The sequence below is a fragment of the Gorilla gorilla genome, chromosome 8 (genome assembly GCF_029281585.2).
Source record: "Gorilla gorilla gorilla isolate KB3781 chromosome 8, NHGRI_mGorGor1-v2.1_pri, whole genome shotgun sequence".
Classification (NCBI taxonomy): domain Eukaryota; kingdom Metazoa; phylum Chordata; class Mammalia; order Primates; family Hominidae; genus Gorilla; species Gorilla gorilla.
In genome coordinates, this window is record NC_073232.2 from 106,574,044 (window position 1) to 106,592,957 (window position 18,914).

Genomic DNA, 18,914 nt, shown 5'->3' on the forward strand with positions numbered 1-18,914 from the left:
TGATTGTGTTTGATAAGTTATGAAAACAGTATGATTTGGGCTCGCAAATGGAAATAATTGTGAAATACTTTCAAAGTTGTAAAAATTTTATTTTCTATTTCTGTTCATTCTTTCCTGAGTGGCTGGTGGGTTCACATCTCCAGCCCTGTCTGTAGTCCTGTGTCCACCTGGTGCCATTGGTTACTATACCAGCATATTTTAAGTAAACTGAAGTCACTATCAAAAGATTTTCTCAAGGAAATGGAAGTGCATTTGGTTTTGGATGTGCCCTTTCTCTGGAAGTGCCAAGACTGGTATAGACACACTGGCTCCACTGAATAGCAAAAGGGAGCAACAGGTGAAGGGGACACAGGGAGCTGCCACTCCATGGGCCACCCTGCAGTCCAGAAGTACAAACTAAAGCTGCCTGTCCTCCACTGACCCTTAAAGGCTTTGCCTCTCTTCCAAATCAAGTTGAGATTGAGAGTACATCTTTAAGCCGTCCCACTCAAATGGCTGTGCTGTGTGGTTCATCCTCAAGTTTCTCTGCATAATCTTCCAAACTGGGAAAAGGCGCTATCATATAACCTCTCTCCATTCAATGTGCTGATTAAACATCTCCCCATGTTGGACAAAGTACAAGCAACATGCAGTATCAGTGTGTTCATCTGTAAAAATGGTCTTCATTTCTGCAAACTGGGGGTACAGCCTGATTTAATATTAATACTTTGCACACAGTAGATGCTCAGTAAATGCTTGTTACTCTGAGTTGAGGCAGATTATCTCTGTCAGCCCCACTGCAATATGAACATGCGGTTCTTGATTTTTGGTCAAGATCTTTTCCAAGTGTTTACTTCTCTGAATTGCAAATTCAAACAGATAGATAAGGCCAGGTGCAGTGGCTCATACCTGTAATCCCAGCACTTTGGGAGGCCGAGGTGGGTGGATCACTTCCGGCCAGGAGTTCGAGACCAGCCTGTCCAGCATGGTGAAACCCCATCTCTACTAAAAATATTAAAAAAAAATAGTGGGGCTTGGTGGTGTATGCCTGTAGTCCCAACTACTCGGAAGGCTGAGCGGGAAGCAGAGGTTGCAGTGTATCAAGATTGTGCCACTGCATTTCAGCCTGGGTGACAGAGCGAGACACTGTCTCAAAAAATACATAGCTAGGGGCCGGGCACGATGGCTTATGCCTGTAATCCCAGCACTTTGGGAGGCCAAGGTAGGTGGATCACCTGAGGTCAGGAGTTCAAGACCAGCCTGGCCAACATGGTGAAACCCCATCTGTACTGAAATACAAAAACTAGCCGGGCATGGTAGTGCATGCCTGTAGTCCCAGCTACTCAGGAGGCTAAGGCAAAAGAGTCTCTTGAACCCAGGAGGCAAAGGTTGCAGTGAGCCGAGATCGCACCACTGCACTTCAGCCTGGGCGACAAAGTGAGATACTATCTCAAAAAAAAAAAAGAAAAAGAAAAATATATATATAGATAGATGGATCGAATAGATCGATAAGAGTCAACAGTGGAAGCACCATTTTTCAATTGTTGAAAAGAATTTCCAGGCTGGAAAGTGCTTGATTTTCCATGAAGCATCCCAACCAAATAGCAGAGAAACCCTCCCAGGGCCAGCCTCCCAAGAGGTTTCATGGATCATCTGCTCTGTGACTTCCTGGATTTCAGGGGATTCTAACGCTCCAAGTGGGTGTCCATGGACTTATGGCCATCCCTTCCCAAGCTTTCTGCTGGTTCCATCAACTCCAAGAAGGTCTGAAGTGATCTGGAACCAGGAGTTTCCCAGATCAACACTCAATAAAACCAACTCTTGAGTTTAGAAACTGACGTGAGGCTGGTATGCAAACCCCTGGTTATTGCTGGCAACAGACCCTCTAAGTTCTTTGCATCTGAGACAGAACAATACCGCCTCACACCCAGACTTACAATGTGTAAACATGCAACCCTAGTCAAAAGAAAAACTTCTTTTTTTAAAGAATTTATTAAGCTTTTTTGAATGACAGACTTTTCCAATCCTCAAATATAAGGATAAACATTATGTGAATGGTGTCTACATAATGCAGAGTATTTTAATGGGTAGAAGACCATCAAGGCAATGGTATGCTTGATCTATCATTATGTGCATTGTTTCAGAGGTGTAGCAGGGTTACACTGATGTGTGCACACTTTTTCACTTGATTGGAATGATGATTTTTAAACTATAGCCCCAGATAAAGTTCTGGGACCATGTCCAGGGGACAGCAAGAGGGCTAGATCTGAGGTCCCACCTTTATTTCAAACCATGCGGCTCTATGTGGATCTCTTTTACATGTTTGGCCACCAAGTTAGATTTCAGTTAAGAAACTGAGCATTAGGGGAAAGAGCTGATGCACGCTGGGTTTAATACCTAGGGGATGGGTTGATAGGTGCAGCAAACCACCATGGCACATGTTTACCTATGTAACACACCTGCACATCCTGCATGTGTACCCCGGAACTTAAAACAGTAAAATAAAATAATTTTTTAAAAGCTTCAAAGTTTTAATAATAGCTTTAGAGTTTTGGCTTTACAGCTTTAAAGTTTTGGAAAACTATTAGGGTAGACACGGTGCTACTGAAATCACTTGAGGTTGATGTCATGATCACAAAAAAAATAGTTACTGTTTATTGAGCACGTTGCATGTGCCAAATCTCATTTACTGTATCCACACCCCTATAAGTTGTACATTATATGGCTCAGTAGTTAAGATTGGGAACAATGGGTGAGGCCATCTGGGCTCGATTTATAGCATCCACCACTTACTCGTTATGTTTCTTGGGTGTTTTCACTTTTTGTGCTTCAGTTTCCTCATCCATAAAAATGGAGATACTAAAAGGATCTGCTTCATAGATTATTGGGAGGTACTTGATGCACATAAAGTGCTTAGAATGGTGTCTGGTCCTTAGTAAGAGTGCAGAGTGCGAGCTGCCATTGCTGTTGTTAGTACTGTATGTCCATTTCACCTTTACCAACCCCATATGAGCTAGTTGGCTTCACCCTCTTTGCTACCCTCACCATGTCTGTGTTCCTCTGTCACGAAGTGGCCTGAGAGGAGAATTTTCTCCCAATGCAGGTGAGGCAGCATGGCCACAATGAACCAGTCACATCAGGACTGGCAGGGGCCTGAGAGATGAGGTCCTCTGCACTCATTTTACAGATAAGGAGCTTTCATATGTCTAAGACATCTTACACTAGGAATTCCTGCACACAATACTGGCCAACCCCACAGACAGGGAAACATTTTACAGACAGGACAAGTAGAGGCCAACTTCTCATTGCCCCAGGGCGCTTACTGCACTTTGCCTTGATGTGGCCCATGTACAAAGTTTGTTCTTACACATGGAAGGAATCTATCAGAGGGAGTATTCATCAGGTGTGTCTCATCAATTTTTTGCTCATTTGGGTAACTTTTATACAGACTTGCACCATCAGGTGAGCATTTGAGTGTGTAAGAGCCCAGAAACAGTGCAGGAATCCAATTGTTCATCAAAGTACTGTGCCAAATAAAATTTGGCAACAAAAAAAGCCTCTGTGAAGGTTCCTGATGTTTATGATTGAGGGGATTGTGGACATGATGTGAATCAGATGTGATTTTTTTTTCATGTTTATGATTTTTTTAAAAGAAATAGGTGTATTGTAATTTATGGGATGAAATTGAGATTTCAAGGAAAAGCATGTTTTTCTGGCTATTCTCCTATTCTTTCTTGTATAATTAAGATTTTATCTTACATTTGAAATAGCAAGAATTGTCCATACAATTGTCTGCATGGCTTAGAGATAAGCCATTATTCCTTTCTAAAATTTAGTATAAAATAAGTAGAGTTGCCCCTTCATATCCTTGGGTTCCACATCTGTGGATTCAACCAGCTGTGGATTGAAAATATTCATTAAAAAAAATGGATGGTCGCATCTGCACTGAACATATACAGCCTTGTTTCCTTGTTATTTTTCCCTAAACAATACAGTATGGCAGCCATTTACATAGCATTTACATTGGATTAGGTATCATAAGTAATCTAGAGATGATTTTAAGTATACAGAAGGGGGAGAATATATTCAGGGCAACTTGAATCTAGGCTCCCAGGGGAAAAAAAAAAAGAAAAAATATGCAGAAGGATGGTATAGGTTATAATGCAAATTCTACACCATCTATATCACAGACCTGAGCATCTGTGGACTTTGGTACCTTCTCGTCCTGGAACCAATCCCCCATGGTCAACTGTATTTCACAAGATTTTTCAGACAGATGTAGCAAATATTTGCAAAGGAGTTTTTAAGTGGTGGCACCTAGTTTGGAGTGGTAACACTGGGCATATCCATAGACTGTGAGCCCCAGAGGGACAGGAATTTTTCTCTTATTACCTGCTGTATCTGATGCCTCACACAACTTGGCATATAGTAGTCATTTATCAATCTGTGGGACGAATGGGTGATTATCTCTTTTTCATGCTGGAGCTTAGGGAATATTGGTGCAAAGTTCTTTTGAACTTTAAATTTATAAGGTGATACTTAAGCGACAAAGTAACAAGCTATATTGGCTTTCTTTGTTGTTTGTTTTACAGATCTCCCTTTACATTTAAATGCTGCAATGTTTGAGGCAAATGGTGGTTGTGGTTATGTTTTGAAACCTCCAGTTCTGTGGGACAAGAACTGCCCCATGTATCAGAAGTTTTCTCCACTAGAAAGAGATCTGGACAGCATGGATCCTGCAGTCTATTCTTTAACTGTAAGTACGGCCCCTAGAGAAAGAACATAAGGTCGGGTTTAAGCCTTCCTGAAAACGAACTGGTTTTGAATTCAAGGCATTGGAAAGCTGTCATGTCACAATTTGGGTCATACAGATTTAGTTCCCAGAATAATGTATTTATTTTCCAGGAAGCAGTAGCTATGGCTAGGCAAGCTGTTGCCAGACACTGTGTTTGCCAGAGCCCAGGAGCAGGGCATATGAGGTCCCCGTTTCACCTGATGTACTGATGATGGTAACTCTGTCTTCCAGGGCCCACAGAGTCATAACTATGAGTATAGCCCATGGAAGTTGAGCTTTTTGTTAGATCAGCTCATGTTAGGCTTCAAAGCTCTAAGATCAAACTCGTGTCAATATATAAATACAATTAAGTATATTTCCTCCGTATAATTTAACCTTTATCATTCCTGGGCCTTTCCTTATTCCTTTTCACCTAATTAACTTATTGTCAAAACTCCACAGACTCCTCTTAAAAACAGAGACCTGGCCAGGTGCAGTGGCTCACGCCTGTAATCCTAGCAATTTGGGAGGCCCAGGTGGGTAGATCGCTTTGAGCTCAAGAGTTCGAGACCAGCCTGGGCAACATGGCAAAACCCTGTTTCTACAAAAAAATAACAAAAAAAAAATTAGCTGGGCATGGTGGCTCACACCTGTAGTCCCAGCTATTTGGGAGTCTGAGGCTGGAGAATTACTTGAGTCCAGAAAGCAGAGGTTGCAATGAGCCAAGATTGCACCACTGCACTCCAGCCTGGGTGACAGAGTGAGACTCCGTTTCAACAAAACAAAACAACAACAGAGACCTGGTCATCTCTTTCCACTTTTAGATCTTGTCTCTCTCCCTCCACAGGAAGAATGCCAGGCAGCCCTCCAAGTACGACACCCCCAAACCCCTGGGATAACCCCATTCACAGACTTTCCTACCACCCAAACTGCTTTTTCTCTTTCCCTAAGACAGCAGGGCAGTAGCCCCTTTCCTACTTGTTATTTTTTAGCTAGAGGCGAGGGTAGTTTTATCTGTTTACAGAAAGCTGTGAATTAGTTCCTAACACGTCTGCGACTTGCTCCAAAATGAAACTATTCAAAAAAAAGATTTTGAAATTATAAAATCCTGTGGCATTTTGAACAGAATATTAGTAACAAATTTATGATTATATTGCATAAAGTCTTCTCTTGTGAGAAATTTAACTTCATCTTGTTTGGTTTTTGAAGATATTTGAACATTGTGATAGTTGAAAGCTTACAGTTAAGTGAATGATGTTGACAAAATAGGCTTTTCACATGATTCCAGTCATGTGATTACCCGGTTACAATCACTTACTTTTTTTTTTCTTTTTGAGATGGAGTCTTGCTCTGTCACCAGGCTGGAGTACAGTGGCGTGATCTCAGCTCACTGCAACCTCTGCTTCCTGGGTTCAAGCAATTCCCCTGCCTCAGCCTCCCTAATAGCTGGGACTACAGGCGCACACCACCATGCCCAGCTAATTTTTTGTATTTTAGTAGAGGCAGAGTTTCACCATGTTGGCCAGGATGGTCTCAATCTCCTGACCTCGTGATCTGCTCACCTCAGCCTCCCAAAGTGCTGGGATTACAAGCATGAGCCACCGCGCCCAGCCCTACAATCACTTACTTTTTAAACAGTTTTATTCATCATTCACTTTGTCCATTCCAGTGTTCTTGGGATTCCTTTGCAGAGGGAAGCAGTGAGGTGCAGAGGTTGTCTTTCTTTTTTATCCTCGGTGACTTTGATCCCTTTTGTCTCCCTCACCCTAGATTGTCTCTGGTCAGAATGTGTGCCCCAGTAATAGCATGGGAAGCCCATGCATTGAAGTCGACGTCCTGGGCATGCCTCTGGACAGCTGCCATTTCCGCACAAAGCCCATCCATCGAAACACCCTGAACCCCATGTGGAACGAGCAGTTTCTGTTCCGCGTTCACTTCGAAGATCTTGTATTTCTTCGTTTTGCAGTTGTGGAAAACAATAGTTCAGCGGTAACTGCTCAGAGAATCATTCCACTGAAAGCTTTAAAACGAGGTAGAATAAAATTGTCCAAATGTTAATAATTGTTGTAGCTAGGTGATGGATGCCAGAATTTCCTTATACTCTTCTCTCTTTTCTGTTTGACATTTTCCTATAAAGAAGTTGAATTAAGAAGCAAAAGGAAATACAAATTGGAGCACTTTTGAAGCACGTCTCAAAAGAAGTTTTTCTTTTACATTTTTTAAGAATCTGAGGTATTAACAATATCCCTTGTAAAGTACAGCCTCACCCATGCTTGCTGATGTCAGGAGCAGTGGTTGTTGCACTCTCATTTCCACACATTTTTCTTCCTAAATACTACCCACGGCACTGCTGGCAGTTTGAAAGCAGGGATTGAAATAAGGAGAGGAAACAGATGTCAGAGGGGTCGGGTGTGGTGGTGGCATAAGTGACCACGCAGTTGGAGTCGGTGCCTGGCAGAAGTCCAGTTTTGGAAGCTGGGGCTGCGTTTCAGGTGCAGGAAGAGGGGAATGGAGAATTCTGGGCAAAGGCTAGAGCTATTTGCTTGTGGATTGGCTTTGTTGTGGCACTCTGATAAATTTCAGCCTGTGCATTGTTTTTAAACTTTGATGTGCATAGGAATCTGCTAGGACTGGTAATACCATGCAGATCGTGATTCAGTGGCCTCAGGTGAAGACTGATAGTTTCCCTTTCTAACATATTTCCAGGTATGCTGGCTCTGATGGTCTCCTTTGAGCACCAGTATTCTAAGTACACACTTCCTCTCCCAGCCACACTCAAGCTGCCATCCTTGGAGCTCACAAACACATTACAGTTTCCTACTTTTGTGTTCTTTTCCTGTTTCTCTTCTCTGTGCAAGTAGCCCATGGTCATTTAATTAGTCTGCTCAGGCTGCCATCACGGAATACCACAGACTAGGTGGCTTGAACCACAGAAATGTATTTCCTCACAGTTCTGAAGGCTGGAAGTCTGAGATCAGGGTGTTGGCAGGTTTGGTTTCTTCTAGGGCCTCTCTCCTTGGCTTGCAGATGGTCCCCACACAGTCAGCCCTCTATGTTGTCTGTGTCCTAATCCCCTCTTCTCATAAGGACACCAGTCCCACTGGATTAAGGCCCACCCTAAGGACCCCATTTTAACTTAATTACCTCTTTAAAGAACCTCTCTTAAAATACAGTCACATTCTGAGGTACTGAGGGTTAGGACTTCTACACAAGAATGGGGAGTATGGGGTCGGGGGAGACCCATAACTGTTATTATAGAAATGTGAGAAAGTACATAGAAACAAAAACAATTTTTTTTTAATTATCCATTTTTCCATCTCTCCAACACAGTCACTTTTGGTGTATAAGTCTTGCAGGCTTTGTTTCTCTCCCCATGTACATAACACATGAGCATACAGATACATTTTTAACAAACAGGCTTTCTACTAATCTTTGTGTTTTGTAACTTACTGGTTTTCACTTACTAATGTATACAGTGAGCAACCTTTCATGTTAATAACTATACATGTACATTACCATTTTTACCAGCTGTGTGTTATTCCATTCTATACTTACACTTACAGTCATACCGTAAATTATAACCAATTTTCCATTGTGGGAATGTTCTATTATCACTAAAGCTGCTCTAAGATGGAACATTTGTAAAACGGACTGTTAGTCTGTTAGTGCTTCATTCACAGGGACTGTTAGTGATCAGGTTTTCCTACTAGATCAGGTTTTGTCTGAGTTTAAGGTTTTCTGTTTGAGTCTAAGTTGGAAACAGTACTTGGACAAATTAATTGCCATTGGGTAGCTCAGGGGGCAGCACTCTCTTGGCGAAAAGACGCCTGTTGGTTGCATGCCTGTTGCCATCCCTGCTCATTTTAAGGTCTTTCTACCTGTCATTTACCGACTTCCAGGAGCATCTTCTTTTCAGTAGCCATGGTTAACAAGCTTTTCCCAATTCTGTATTACTCCAGGATATCGACATCTTCAGCTGCGAAACCTTCACAATGAAGTCTTGGAGATTTCTAGTTTATTCATTAACAGCAGAAGGATGGAAGAAAATTCCTCTGGCAATACCATGTCAGCCTCTTCGGTAATGAAGTTCTGTTTCACTCAGCATATTTATGGGGATTGCTACACTGAAGGTGGGCTTTTTTGTGGCCCAGCAAAGTGGTCGGTGTGAGTTATTAATTAGGTAGCTATGGAAATTAATAACAATAATGGCTGACACTTGGCACTGACTAAGCACTTTACGTATATACTAACTCAGTCCTCTCAATAACATCAGGCAGTAGCTATTTAGTATCATCTCCATTTTACAGATGAGAAAGGTAGAGCTAAGTACATCTGAGGTCACACAGCTAGCAAGCAGCAGTCCAGGATTTACACCCAAGTTCCAGTAACAAAGCCCATATATTACAGTGTCTATCAGGGAAGTGAGCCAAATATAATAAAGTGGGGAAGAGGCTTATTATGCAAAGCCTAGTAGGAAGCATTTCCAATACTTCTAGAAACTTTAGGTTAAACCAGGAAAATATTTTGTTTCTTCAGCAGTCCAGGGGCAAATGTCACAGGCAGAGCAAGGCTGGAGTGAGCAATAGGCTCTGCTGGAGATGCATAACTTGCACCTCAGTGCTTGGCAGATGCAGAATCTGCTCCCTTGATAATGGAAGGACAGTGTAGAAAGTGCCATAGTTGCAGAATCTGCTTTTTTTTTTTTTCCAGAGACAGTGTGTCTCTGTCACCCAGTGTCACTCTGTCACCCAGGTTGGAGTGCAGTGGTGCCATCCTGGCTCACTGCAGCCTCGACTTTCCTGGCTCAAGCAATTCTCCCACCTCAGCCTCCTGAGTAGATGGGACTACAGGTGTGTGCCACTACGCCCAGATAATGTTTTTCTATAGAGATGGGGTCTCACTATATTGCCCAGGTTGGTTTTAAACTCCTGGACTCAAGCGATCCTCACGCCTTGGCCTCCCAAGGTGGCCTCCCAAGGTGCTGGGATTACAGGCATGAGCTACCGCACCTGGCCAGAATCTGCATTTTAACAAGTGCCCCATGGAAACTCAGTGCCCACTAAAGTTTGAGGACACTTGGACCACGGCCCCCTCACTAATGCAGGATGGTTTAATTAGGTAAGAATCTGGGCTGAGTGCAGCGGCTCATGCCTCTAATCCCAATACTTTGGGAGGCCAAGGCAGAAGGATAGCTTGAGTCCAGGAGTTCAAGATCAGCTTGGGCAAGACCCCATCTCTATTTAAAAACGTGTTTTAATTGAGCATAGTGTCAAGCACCTATAGTCCCAGCTACCTGGGAGGCTGAGGCAGAAGGACTGCTTGAGTCCAGGAGTTTGAGGCTACAGTGAGCTATGATCACACCACTGCACTCCAGCATGGACAAAGAATGAGATCCTGTCTCTAAAAAAGGTATTTTTAAAACATCTACTTTAATTAACTGGCTAATTCCATTATGCTTCCTCTTTAAACATTTTAAAAGTGTATCCATTGGTTACCCCCTTTACATGTTTAATAATGTGATTACTTTTGTGTCAATCTCAGACTCAACATAGTCCTAACAATCTTTGGAAAGGCACCTTCTGCGCTCACAATGGCACTGGCCATGATGGCTTCCACTGCCACTTTCTGCTTTCTTTTCTGCCCTTCTCCTGCCCTCACCACTATCAGTTTTGACTCCCGCTGTCCCTGCCCTTGTTTGCTTAGGTGTTCCTCCTTTTTCCCTTCATCACTCCACAGCAACCTTCACTGTACATTTGTATCACCTGGGGAGCTTTAAAAACTCCATGTGCACAGGCCACGCCCCGCACCAATTAAACCAGAGTCTCTGCAGGTGGGCCCCAGGCATCAGTTTTTTTTAAGGATCATCAGGCGATTGCACCATGTGTCCAAGGTTTAGAAGAGCACTTTGGCCAAAGTGGAGGGAGGTGTGGCTTCCACCTTGTGCAGAGGATTGACAAGCAAGGGCAGGGCCGCGTGGTACAAACAGCAGGAATCACATGCTTTCAGAAAGGCAGAGCAGGGCCAAATACCCAATTCTGAGCTGGGTGACCTCAATATCTGTTACAACTGAAGATTCCACAGATGCCACAAATGAACTGTTTTTACTCACGACACTTCTGACACCAAAAACGTGGTGTCTTTTCCAACTCTCTGGCAACAGCTGGGTGTCCTACATTTCAGTTCAATTCTAACACTATCCATCTAGAGTTGGTGTCAGATCCCACACATTGATGGCTCAGTCCCACAAGACTACTCCTACTTCAGATGCCAGTCAGAAGTCCCAGGTTGTCACCAGGACTTCTGACCAAACAGCTATAAATTCAGGGGATCCATATAAATCCTCAGATTCAAGAGTTTGCTAGAATGACACAGAACTCACAAGAGTGCTTTGCTTATTATCACCAGTTGATCAGAACAGATGTACTTCAGGAGCAGCCTCATGGAAGGATGCATGGAACAAGGTATGGGAGGAGGAGTGCAGAGCTTCCATGTCCTCTCCAGGCCACCCTCCCAGAACCTCGATGTGTTCACCAACCTGGAAGCTCTCGGAACCCCATCATTTAGGGTTTTTATGGAGGTTTCATGACCTGGGCATGATTGGTTCAATCATTGGCCACTGGTGATCAGTTCAGTCTTCAGCCCCCTCCCCTCCTTGAGGTCTGGCAGCAGGGCTGAAGGTTTCACCCTTCTAATCATGCCTTGGTCTTTCTCAGCCACCAATCATCTCATTAGCAACAAAGGACACTCTTATCACTCCAGAGATTTCAAAGGTTTTAGGAGCTGTGTGGCAGAAACTGGGGACAAAGACCAAATATGTATTTTTTGTTATATCACACCTTGCCATCCTTGGGCTTCCTGGGCAGCCATATATGGATATGTGCTTGGTAAATGTGCATTTGACCATGGAGAGCATCACTCTCCATTGCTGAAGCCAATAACTGTAGATCATCCTGGCCTTCTGCCCCATTTAAGACTTGATCATTCTATTTCCTTAGTATCTTTCAAATCCATTCATCTTGATCTGTCTTTATTGCCTTGGCCCTGGTTCATTCTCACCTGGCTTGTGGTAGAGTCTTCCTAATTGGTCTCATTTCCTCTGGGTTTGCCACCTCTGTCTGTCCTCATCTAGGGCATCCCAAACAGATGTATCTAAATATGATCATGTCACTCCTCTGTGAAAAACTCTCCATCAGTTCTCCATTGCTTTCAGGGTATAGTTTATACCAGAAGTAACAAATTCACATGCCAGGAGGATCCCAAGAAGATGATGTGCAGGCATGGACCTGGGCTGAGCACAGACTCTTAGAAAGCAGAGAGCTCATGGGTCATTTAGAGGGGAGCTCATGGGTCATTTAGAGGGGCAGCTGTCACCTAGCTCTCAGCTCTAGCTGCTTGTTGCCTTGTGATGTCGTCAGATCTCTTGGTTTTTCAAGAGAATCAGGACATCTGGGGTTTTGTAAATGTTGGCAACTATTTAATCTTTTTAATTAATAATATTATGCAAGCTAAATGATACAATTAGAATGTGTGCATTTTATAGTATGACAATTATACTTCAGTAAAACTGATTTTAAAAAAATCACATTGTGCAAGCATAACAAAGACAACCTCTCCTCCCCACCCCAAATAAAAATAAAGTACATGCTGAACAATACACTTCAGCCCTCAGGTCCTCATTTTGCCAGTTTCAGTCTAAATTTTAGCCAGTTAGGCAAAGCCCTGAATGGCTGTGCTTTTGCCTGCATCTCCAGCCTTTCTCCCTCCAACAGGTTAGTTGTAGAACTTGCTGAGGTTCCCAGAATGCCCTGCTGTAGGCCACTTCTAAGTCTTCATACACATGTTACATCAATTTGGGGTTCTCTTGTCTCATTCTTCATCTGCTAAATTACACTAGGTCCTTCAAGATTTGGTTCAGATACCATTTTTCAGAAAGCCCTCCCTGGTTTCTCCCTTACCTCTTCTAGGCCACCTCCTCTGGGTTCCCAAGGAACTTAAAATGCTCCTTACAACTGCCTACTTTCCCCTCTAGCTATCTCATTCAACTGGAAGCCCTTGGCAGGGATAGTGTCCCATTTGCCCCTGATTTTCTAGGGACAGGCATAATGACTGATTCACTATAAGCCTTCCATAAATTATTTATTTCGAATGAATGAATATATCTTAATACACAAAATGCCCGAAGAATTGAGTTACACACTTACCGACCTCTTTCTAACAGATATATTTTTGCATTATAATGATTCATGTGCCTGAATGGTGTACTCTCTAAGGGCAGAACATTTTGTTATTACCATCCAAATTTCTAGCCCAGTACCCTGAAGAGAGATGGAACTCAATAGATACTATGGAACATCAGTTAATGAGTAAGAACATACGTTTCAGATAATATCAGCCTCTAATTATGATGGAAAGAGACGCTGTAATTTAAAATAATATTTTGGTGATGTGCTTATGAAATACTCTCACTAAATGACTGAGGAAGAGGTACCATTTGTAGCACTGGGCTACAAATGGACTCTCATCTTTTGCATTTACATGTTCCTATCCGTACTTCTAAGTACTAGCACCTCTGTATCAAATAGAGCTTAGAAATATGTGATTACGGATGAATGATCAGCCATGTAATCTTCTTGACAGATGTTTAATACAGAAGAAAGAAAATGTTTGCAGACTCACAGAGTCACGGTGCATGGGGTCCCAGGGCCAGAGCCCTTTACCGTTTTCACTATTAATGGAGGCACCAAGGCAAAGCAGCTTCTGCAGCAAGTAAGTCCACTAAGCCGTGGTTGGGAGAATCCAAAATCTAAGATGTATGGATGTATGTGTGTGTATAAATGCCTGTGTGTAAACATATACAGATGCACATGAATGCGCAAAAGTCCATGTGGATGATATGCCTTTTGATTATTTGGAAATGTGTTATTCAACATTGAGATCCACTCCAAGAATCATCTGATGGATCTTGGTACCACTAGACAAACTACCTTCAACCTGTAGAGAAGATTTTTAATGATTCTTAAGCTATATAAAATACCATGCTCTAGAATGATAAAGACCAGAATGAGTGTGGCCTTCCAACCATATATACACTTTCGCCCTAAGCCTAGACATGGCCTAATCTTCCTTCTTCACGCAGAGATTATTAATCAATCAGAATTTGCACATTAGGTGAATGGAATCTTCTTGCCATCCGAGGAGCTGAATCAAATTCTTAGAGCTTCAGGATGGGCCACGTGGACCAAGGAGACATTTTCTGCCCCTCCAGCCTAAGGCCTTCCTTTGCATGTTGAGCAGCCCCCTTGCTCCCCTCCCCTGGCACCTGACCTTGGCATTTGAGGTCCTCTCCTTTTGGTGGTAGCAAGAGGCATGGAGACCCTGAGACCTGTTACCCCAAGCCCTGTAGCAGAACTGGCCTAAGTCTCCTTACGCTGTGCCACCTCCGCCCTAGATCCCCCTCCAAAGGATCTTTGTGGCCTTCTGCAGACAGGTCCCCATCCATGGGGGGACTTCTAAGAGTGAGAGAGCCAGGGACATGGAGCAGCATCCAAAGAGGGAGGGGGCACGTCCTCCAAAGGGCGAGGCAGGGCCCATGCGTAATTCCTTTTTTCACCACACTAGAAGCGCTATCCTTGCTTGGCACAGTGGCCTAAAATCCTTGCAGACGATGTTATCCTTAACCCATTTCAGAATTCCTTCTCCATGCAGCCAGGCGCAGTGGCTCACACCTGTAATCCCAGCTCTTTGGGAGGCCGAGGCAGGCGGATCACGAGGTCAAGAGATGGAGACCATCCTGGCCAACATGGTGAAACCCCATCTCTACTAAAAATACAAATATTAGGTGTGGTGGCGCACATCTGTAGTCCCAGCTACTCAGTAAGCTGAGGCAGGAGAATCATTTGAACCCGGGAGGCAGAGGTTGCAGTGAGCCAAGATCACACCATGGCACTCCAGCCTGGGTGACAGAGCGAGACTCTGTCTCAAAAAGATAAAAAAGAATTCCTTCTCCTGAATAGGGGTAGACTAAAGGAAGCAATGACCAAGGGAATGGCCCTTTAGCTCCCTCTGAAGTTAGGGTGTATGATGAAATGTAGCTGGGATCATAACATTTGCAGGAATTAAAAACCAACTGAACAATCACAAATAATAAGTGTTAATAAATGGCTCTGTCCTTCGAGGGCACATCTCTATAGACAGGCTAACATTCTGTCCAACATTTTATAACTGACTTAAATAGAGAAAACAGCTCAGGTGTCACATTTCATAGATTATCAAACAGAAGCTATTACCAACAGTTTGTTTTGGTTTTGTTTTAATACATCAGTCCATGTACTTTAGTGTCCACTATCACAAAGCACTGCTGAAGTTTTGTAAAGGAAAACTTACCAAGAGCCACCCATAGCAGTCCATTGCTTTACTGTCACCCGTGCAAATCAGCACACAGATATAAAGCAGGACTGAGCAGGGGGTGATGCTGGCCCTCTTGTGGAGGTGGCCCAGAAGCTTCACATCCTGAATTATCCCTATAGTATTTGCCTTGGCCCCCTTTTGAGTCAACAGCATTTCATCAGTTATAGACCAAGGGCTGGGGTGGAGAGATTTCAGTCTTCCTGAGAACCTTCACTCCCACTGCCCTCAGTCCATCACATTCTGCTTTTCCTCCTGGTGAGATGTGTTCGCTCTGGGCTTTGCCTTATTGGCAGGGGCCTGAGGAGAAGGGTGTTTGCTTAATCCAGACCAGATGGTGGCAGCTGTCTCTCATCACCAAGCTACTTCTCACGGGAAGGCAACAAAGGGAGTTTCTTCACTGCAACTGACCTTTACTCCCTTCAAGTTCAGCCTTTTGTAGTAACCTGTACAATATGAGTGAGAAAATACATTGGTAAAACTATAATGCCTGTAATCCCGGCACTTTGGGAGGCCGAGGCGGGCAGATCACTTGAGGTCAGGAATTTGAGACCAGCCTGGCCAACATGGTGAAACCCTGTCTCCACTAAAAATACAAAGATTAGCCAGGCATGGTGGTGCACGCCTGTAATCCCAGCTACTCGGGAGGCTGAGGCACGAGAATCACTTGAGCCTGGGAAGGCGGAGGTTGCAGTGAGCTGAGATCACGCCACTGCACTCCAGCCTGGGCGACAGAGGGAGACTCTGTCTCAAAAAAAAAAAAAAAAAAGTAACTATAATGGCTCATCTTTATTGAGTTCACCTAATGTACCCATGTTATGATTTATGCTTCAACCATAAAACAAAATTAAGATTGCTACTATTTCCATTGTGTAGATCGGAAAACAGTCTCCAAGGGATTAAGTATCTTACCCAATAATTCGTAGCCAACAAGTATTAAAGGCAGACCTCAGACTCAGGTCTGTCTGGTTCCAGGGCTTTGTCTCAGCTGCCCTGTTTGACTGCACAGGGTCAGCAGCCAACAAAGAAAACAAGCCCTTTAAGCACACTGTCAGAAGTTTATTTAAAGAAGAATTCCCAGGAACTTAGACCACATGAGAACCTAGCCCTACAAACCTTCCATGAGAAGATGACCGAGTATTTCCAATGTGAGAAAAAGAGATTATCTTAGTAAATACTAAACTAGGTTATTTGCCCTCAGTCCTGTGTTGCAAGATTACAAAGGGCTAAGTTCATGGAATGAGAAACCTAAAATTTTTAATTCACTAGGAGCTCTCATTCCAGCAGTGGGAAAAAATAGTTATGCTGTCTGGGGATTATGAATAAGTTGTGCCGTTGCCCGGAGTGAACATAAACAATCCATTCTGAACATAAGAGAATTCTTAGATCTTCCAAAAAGAATTATGCAATACTCTAGAGTAAATTTCACTTATAAATTGCATAGCAAACCTATCTGAACACCATGAAAGTTGATTTAAGTTTTTGCCTCACTCCTCAGTTTGCCTTCACTTTTTCTTTAGATTCTGACAAATGAACAAGACATCAAACCTGTTACCACAGACTATTTTTTGATGGAAGAAAAATATTTTATATCTAAAGAAAAGAATGAATGTAGGAAACAACCATTCCAGAGAGCCATTGGTCCAGAAGAGGACATCATGCAAATTTTAAGCAGCTGGTTTCCAGAAGAGGGATACGTGGGCAGGATTGTCTTAAAAACCCAGCAGGAAGTAAGTGTGTCTGGGTGCAGCCTACACAGTAACGACTGATTATGTGATTAGCCATTTACCACTCACAACCTCCCTGAAATTCAGAATTTCTTGTAATTGCAACTTGGTTTATATTCTTAAGTAAATGTGGATGAACAGTTTTATTCTTCTGCATATAATCAGAATATTATCTCTAAGGTACAGAAATTCAATCTAAAAAACATCCCTTAGGCTGGGCGCAGTGGCTCACGCCTGTAACCTCAGCATTTTGGGAGGCCGAGGTGGGCGGATCACTTGAGGTCAGGAGTTCGAGACCAGCCTGGCCAACATGGCGAAACCCCATCTCTACTAAAAATGCAAAAATCAGCCAGGCATGGTGGCAGGCGCCTGTAATCCCAGCTACTCATGAGGGAGGCTGAGTCAGGAGAATTACTTGAACCCGGGAGGCAGAGGTTGCAGAGAGCTGAGATCGTGCCATTGTGCTCTGGCCTGGGCAACAGAACAAGACTCTGTCTCAAAAAAAAAAAGACAAGGAAATATGTTTTCTCATGCAAATAAACTATTCCATTTTAAAAATAAATAAAAACATCCCTTATAAGATAAAGGAAGCAAAGATTCCTTATGCATGTCATCAGCTATGGGTCCAGTATTTTATTTGTATGTGTGAAAAGACATCGTTGTGAGGGTCACATTACTGTATAATGCAAAACCTGCAGGTATTTTCTATTCTGGGGATGACTGACTTCCAGTTTTAGCTAATAGAACTTTTAGCTAATAGAAGCTTCCATGCTTACAAGTAAAATAATAATATTTCTTTGAAAATATTCCAGAACTTCACACAAAGTAAGAATAATCTCTTGGCCTGAGTCAGAATTAGTAATAATTTATATTACGTGTGCTAAGATTCCCATGATCATTCCTGGGAAGGAAAGGATGCAACAACTGCCATGTTGACTCCGAACTGATTGGCTCCTGTTTGACTTAATTGATGAAGCACTTTTTTTTTCCCCTGAATTAACTGAGAAAACCCTACTAACTTAAGAATGACATATAAGGTCATTTCTCTAGCATAGACAGTCATGCCTCATGACATGTTGATAGTCAAGCAGTTGAGTCTATTCAACAATTTGATTACATAAATATTGAGCACCTAATATGTACCAAGCCCTGTTCTGGGCACATGATCTGCTCCTTTGGGGCATGTAATAGTGCTTGCCTGATAGAAGGTCCCTCAGGCCCATGCTTGCTAGGGCACAGTGAAGATAATAGCCAATTTTAACCATTGTGTGTTTTCACTTTCTAGTCACGGTGAGTGAATGTGACCTAAAGCCTCTACAGAGCTCTAGCATCAACTCTAGAGCCCAGAGCCACTGCCTTCTTTCCCTGACCTTGCCTGAGACAATGAAAGGACATTTAATTTAAGCAAAAAAATGTAATTGTCTCCCCAGCCTTCTCTCCCTATTAAGACACACTAATTGCTAAGACAGAGACCAGGCAACCCTAATAATAATCACTTTATGATAAAATATCAGAGGGCTTAGCTGTACTTTTGAAGCCATCTTTAATGTCTAAATTTTTTTCCTGTTCCTAAATTGTCTTGCCTTATTAATTAGCTACATGTAAAAAGTATGTATCCTCTAAGCAATGTCAGAGAATCAGTAAATTTTTAAACCTCATACTTGCGTATGATTTACAGCATTGAAAGCCCTCAAACACTACGTTGAATGATATAATGGAAACCATTTTACACTTAAGGAAATAGATTCAGAGAAGTGAAATCATGACAGGGTTAGAAGTAGAAAGAACTCAAGTCTATGGTTTCCAGGTCAGTGTTCTTTCCACCATCCTGTGCTACCCAAGCTGAAATTGTGTCCATCCTTGTGGATCACCCACACTCAGCACCTTGGGAGGAGCAGGAGGCAGTGGGTAGGCTAGAGGGAAGACAGGCTGGCTGCTGAGTGTCACAGGAAGCTTCATTTTATGCTCAGAGGAGCTGGGGAGGTGAGGGACACCCAAATGCAATTTAAATGTATACCACAACAAGCTGG

At 42.9% G+C, this 18,914-nt stretch overlaps 1 protein-coding gene across 5 annotated transcripts in view; it reads left to right on the forward strand.

Annotated features, from left to right (window-relative positions):
* PLCE1 (phospholipase C epsilon 1) overlaps window positions 1-18,914 on the forward strand; it is a 334,371-nt gene that overhangs the window by 305,869 nt on the left and 9,588 nt on the right. For all 5 annotated transcript variants that reach the window (XM_063710326.1, XM_055352517.2, XM_063710327.1 and 2 more), the window contains 5 exons: window positions 4,572-4,735; window positions 6,524-6,785; window positions 8,713-8,831; window positions 13,391-13,519; window positions 16,678-16,887. In XM_063710326.1, coding sequence (XP_063566396.1) covers window positions 4,572-4,735; window positions 6,524-6,785; window positions 8,713-8,831; window positions 13,391-13,519; window positions 16,678-16,887 — 884 coding nt within the window. The remainder of the gene's footprint in view (window positions 1-4,571; window positions 4,736-6,523; window positions 6,786-8,712; window positions 8,832-13,390; window positions 13,520-16,677; window positions 16,888-18,914) is intronic.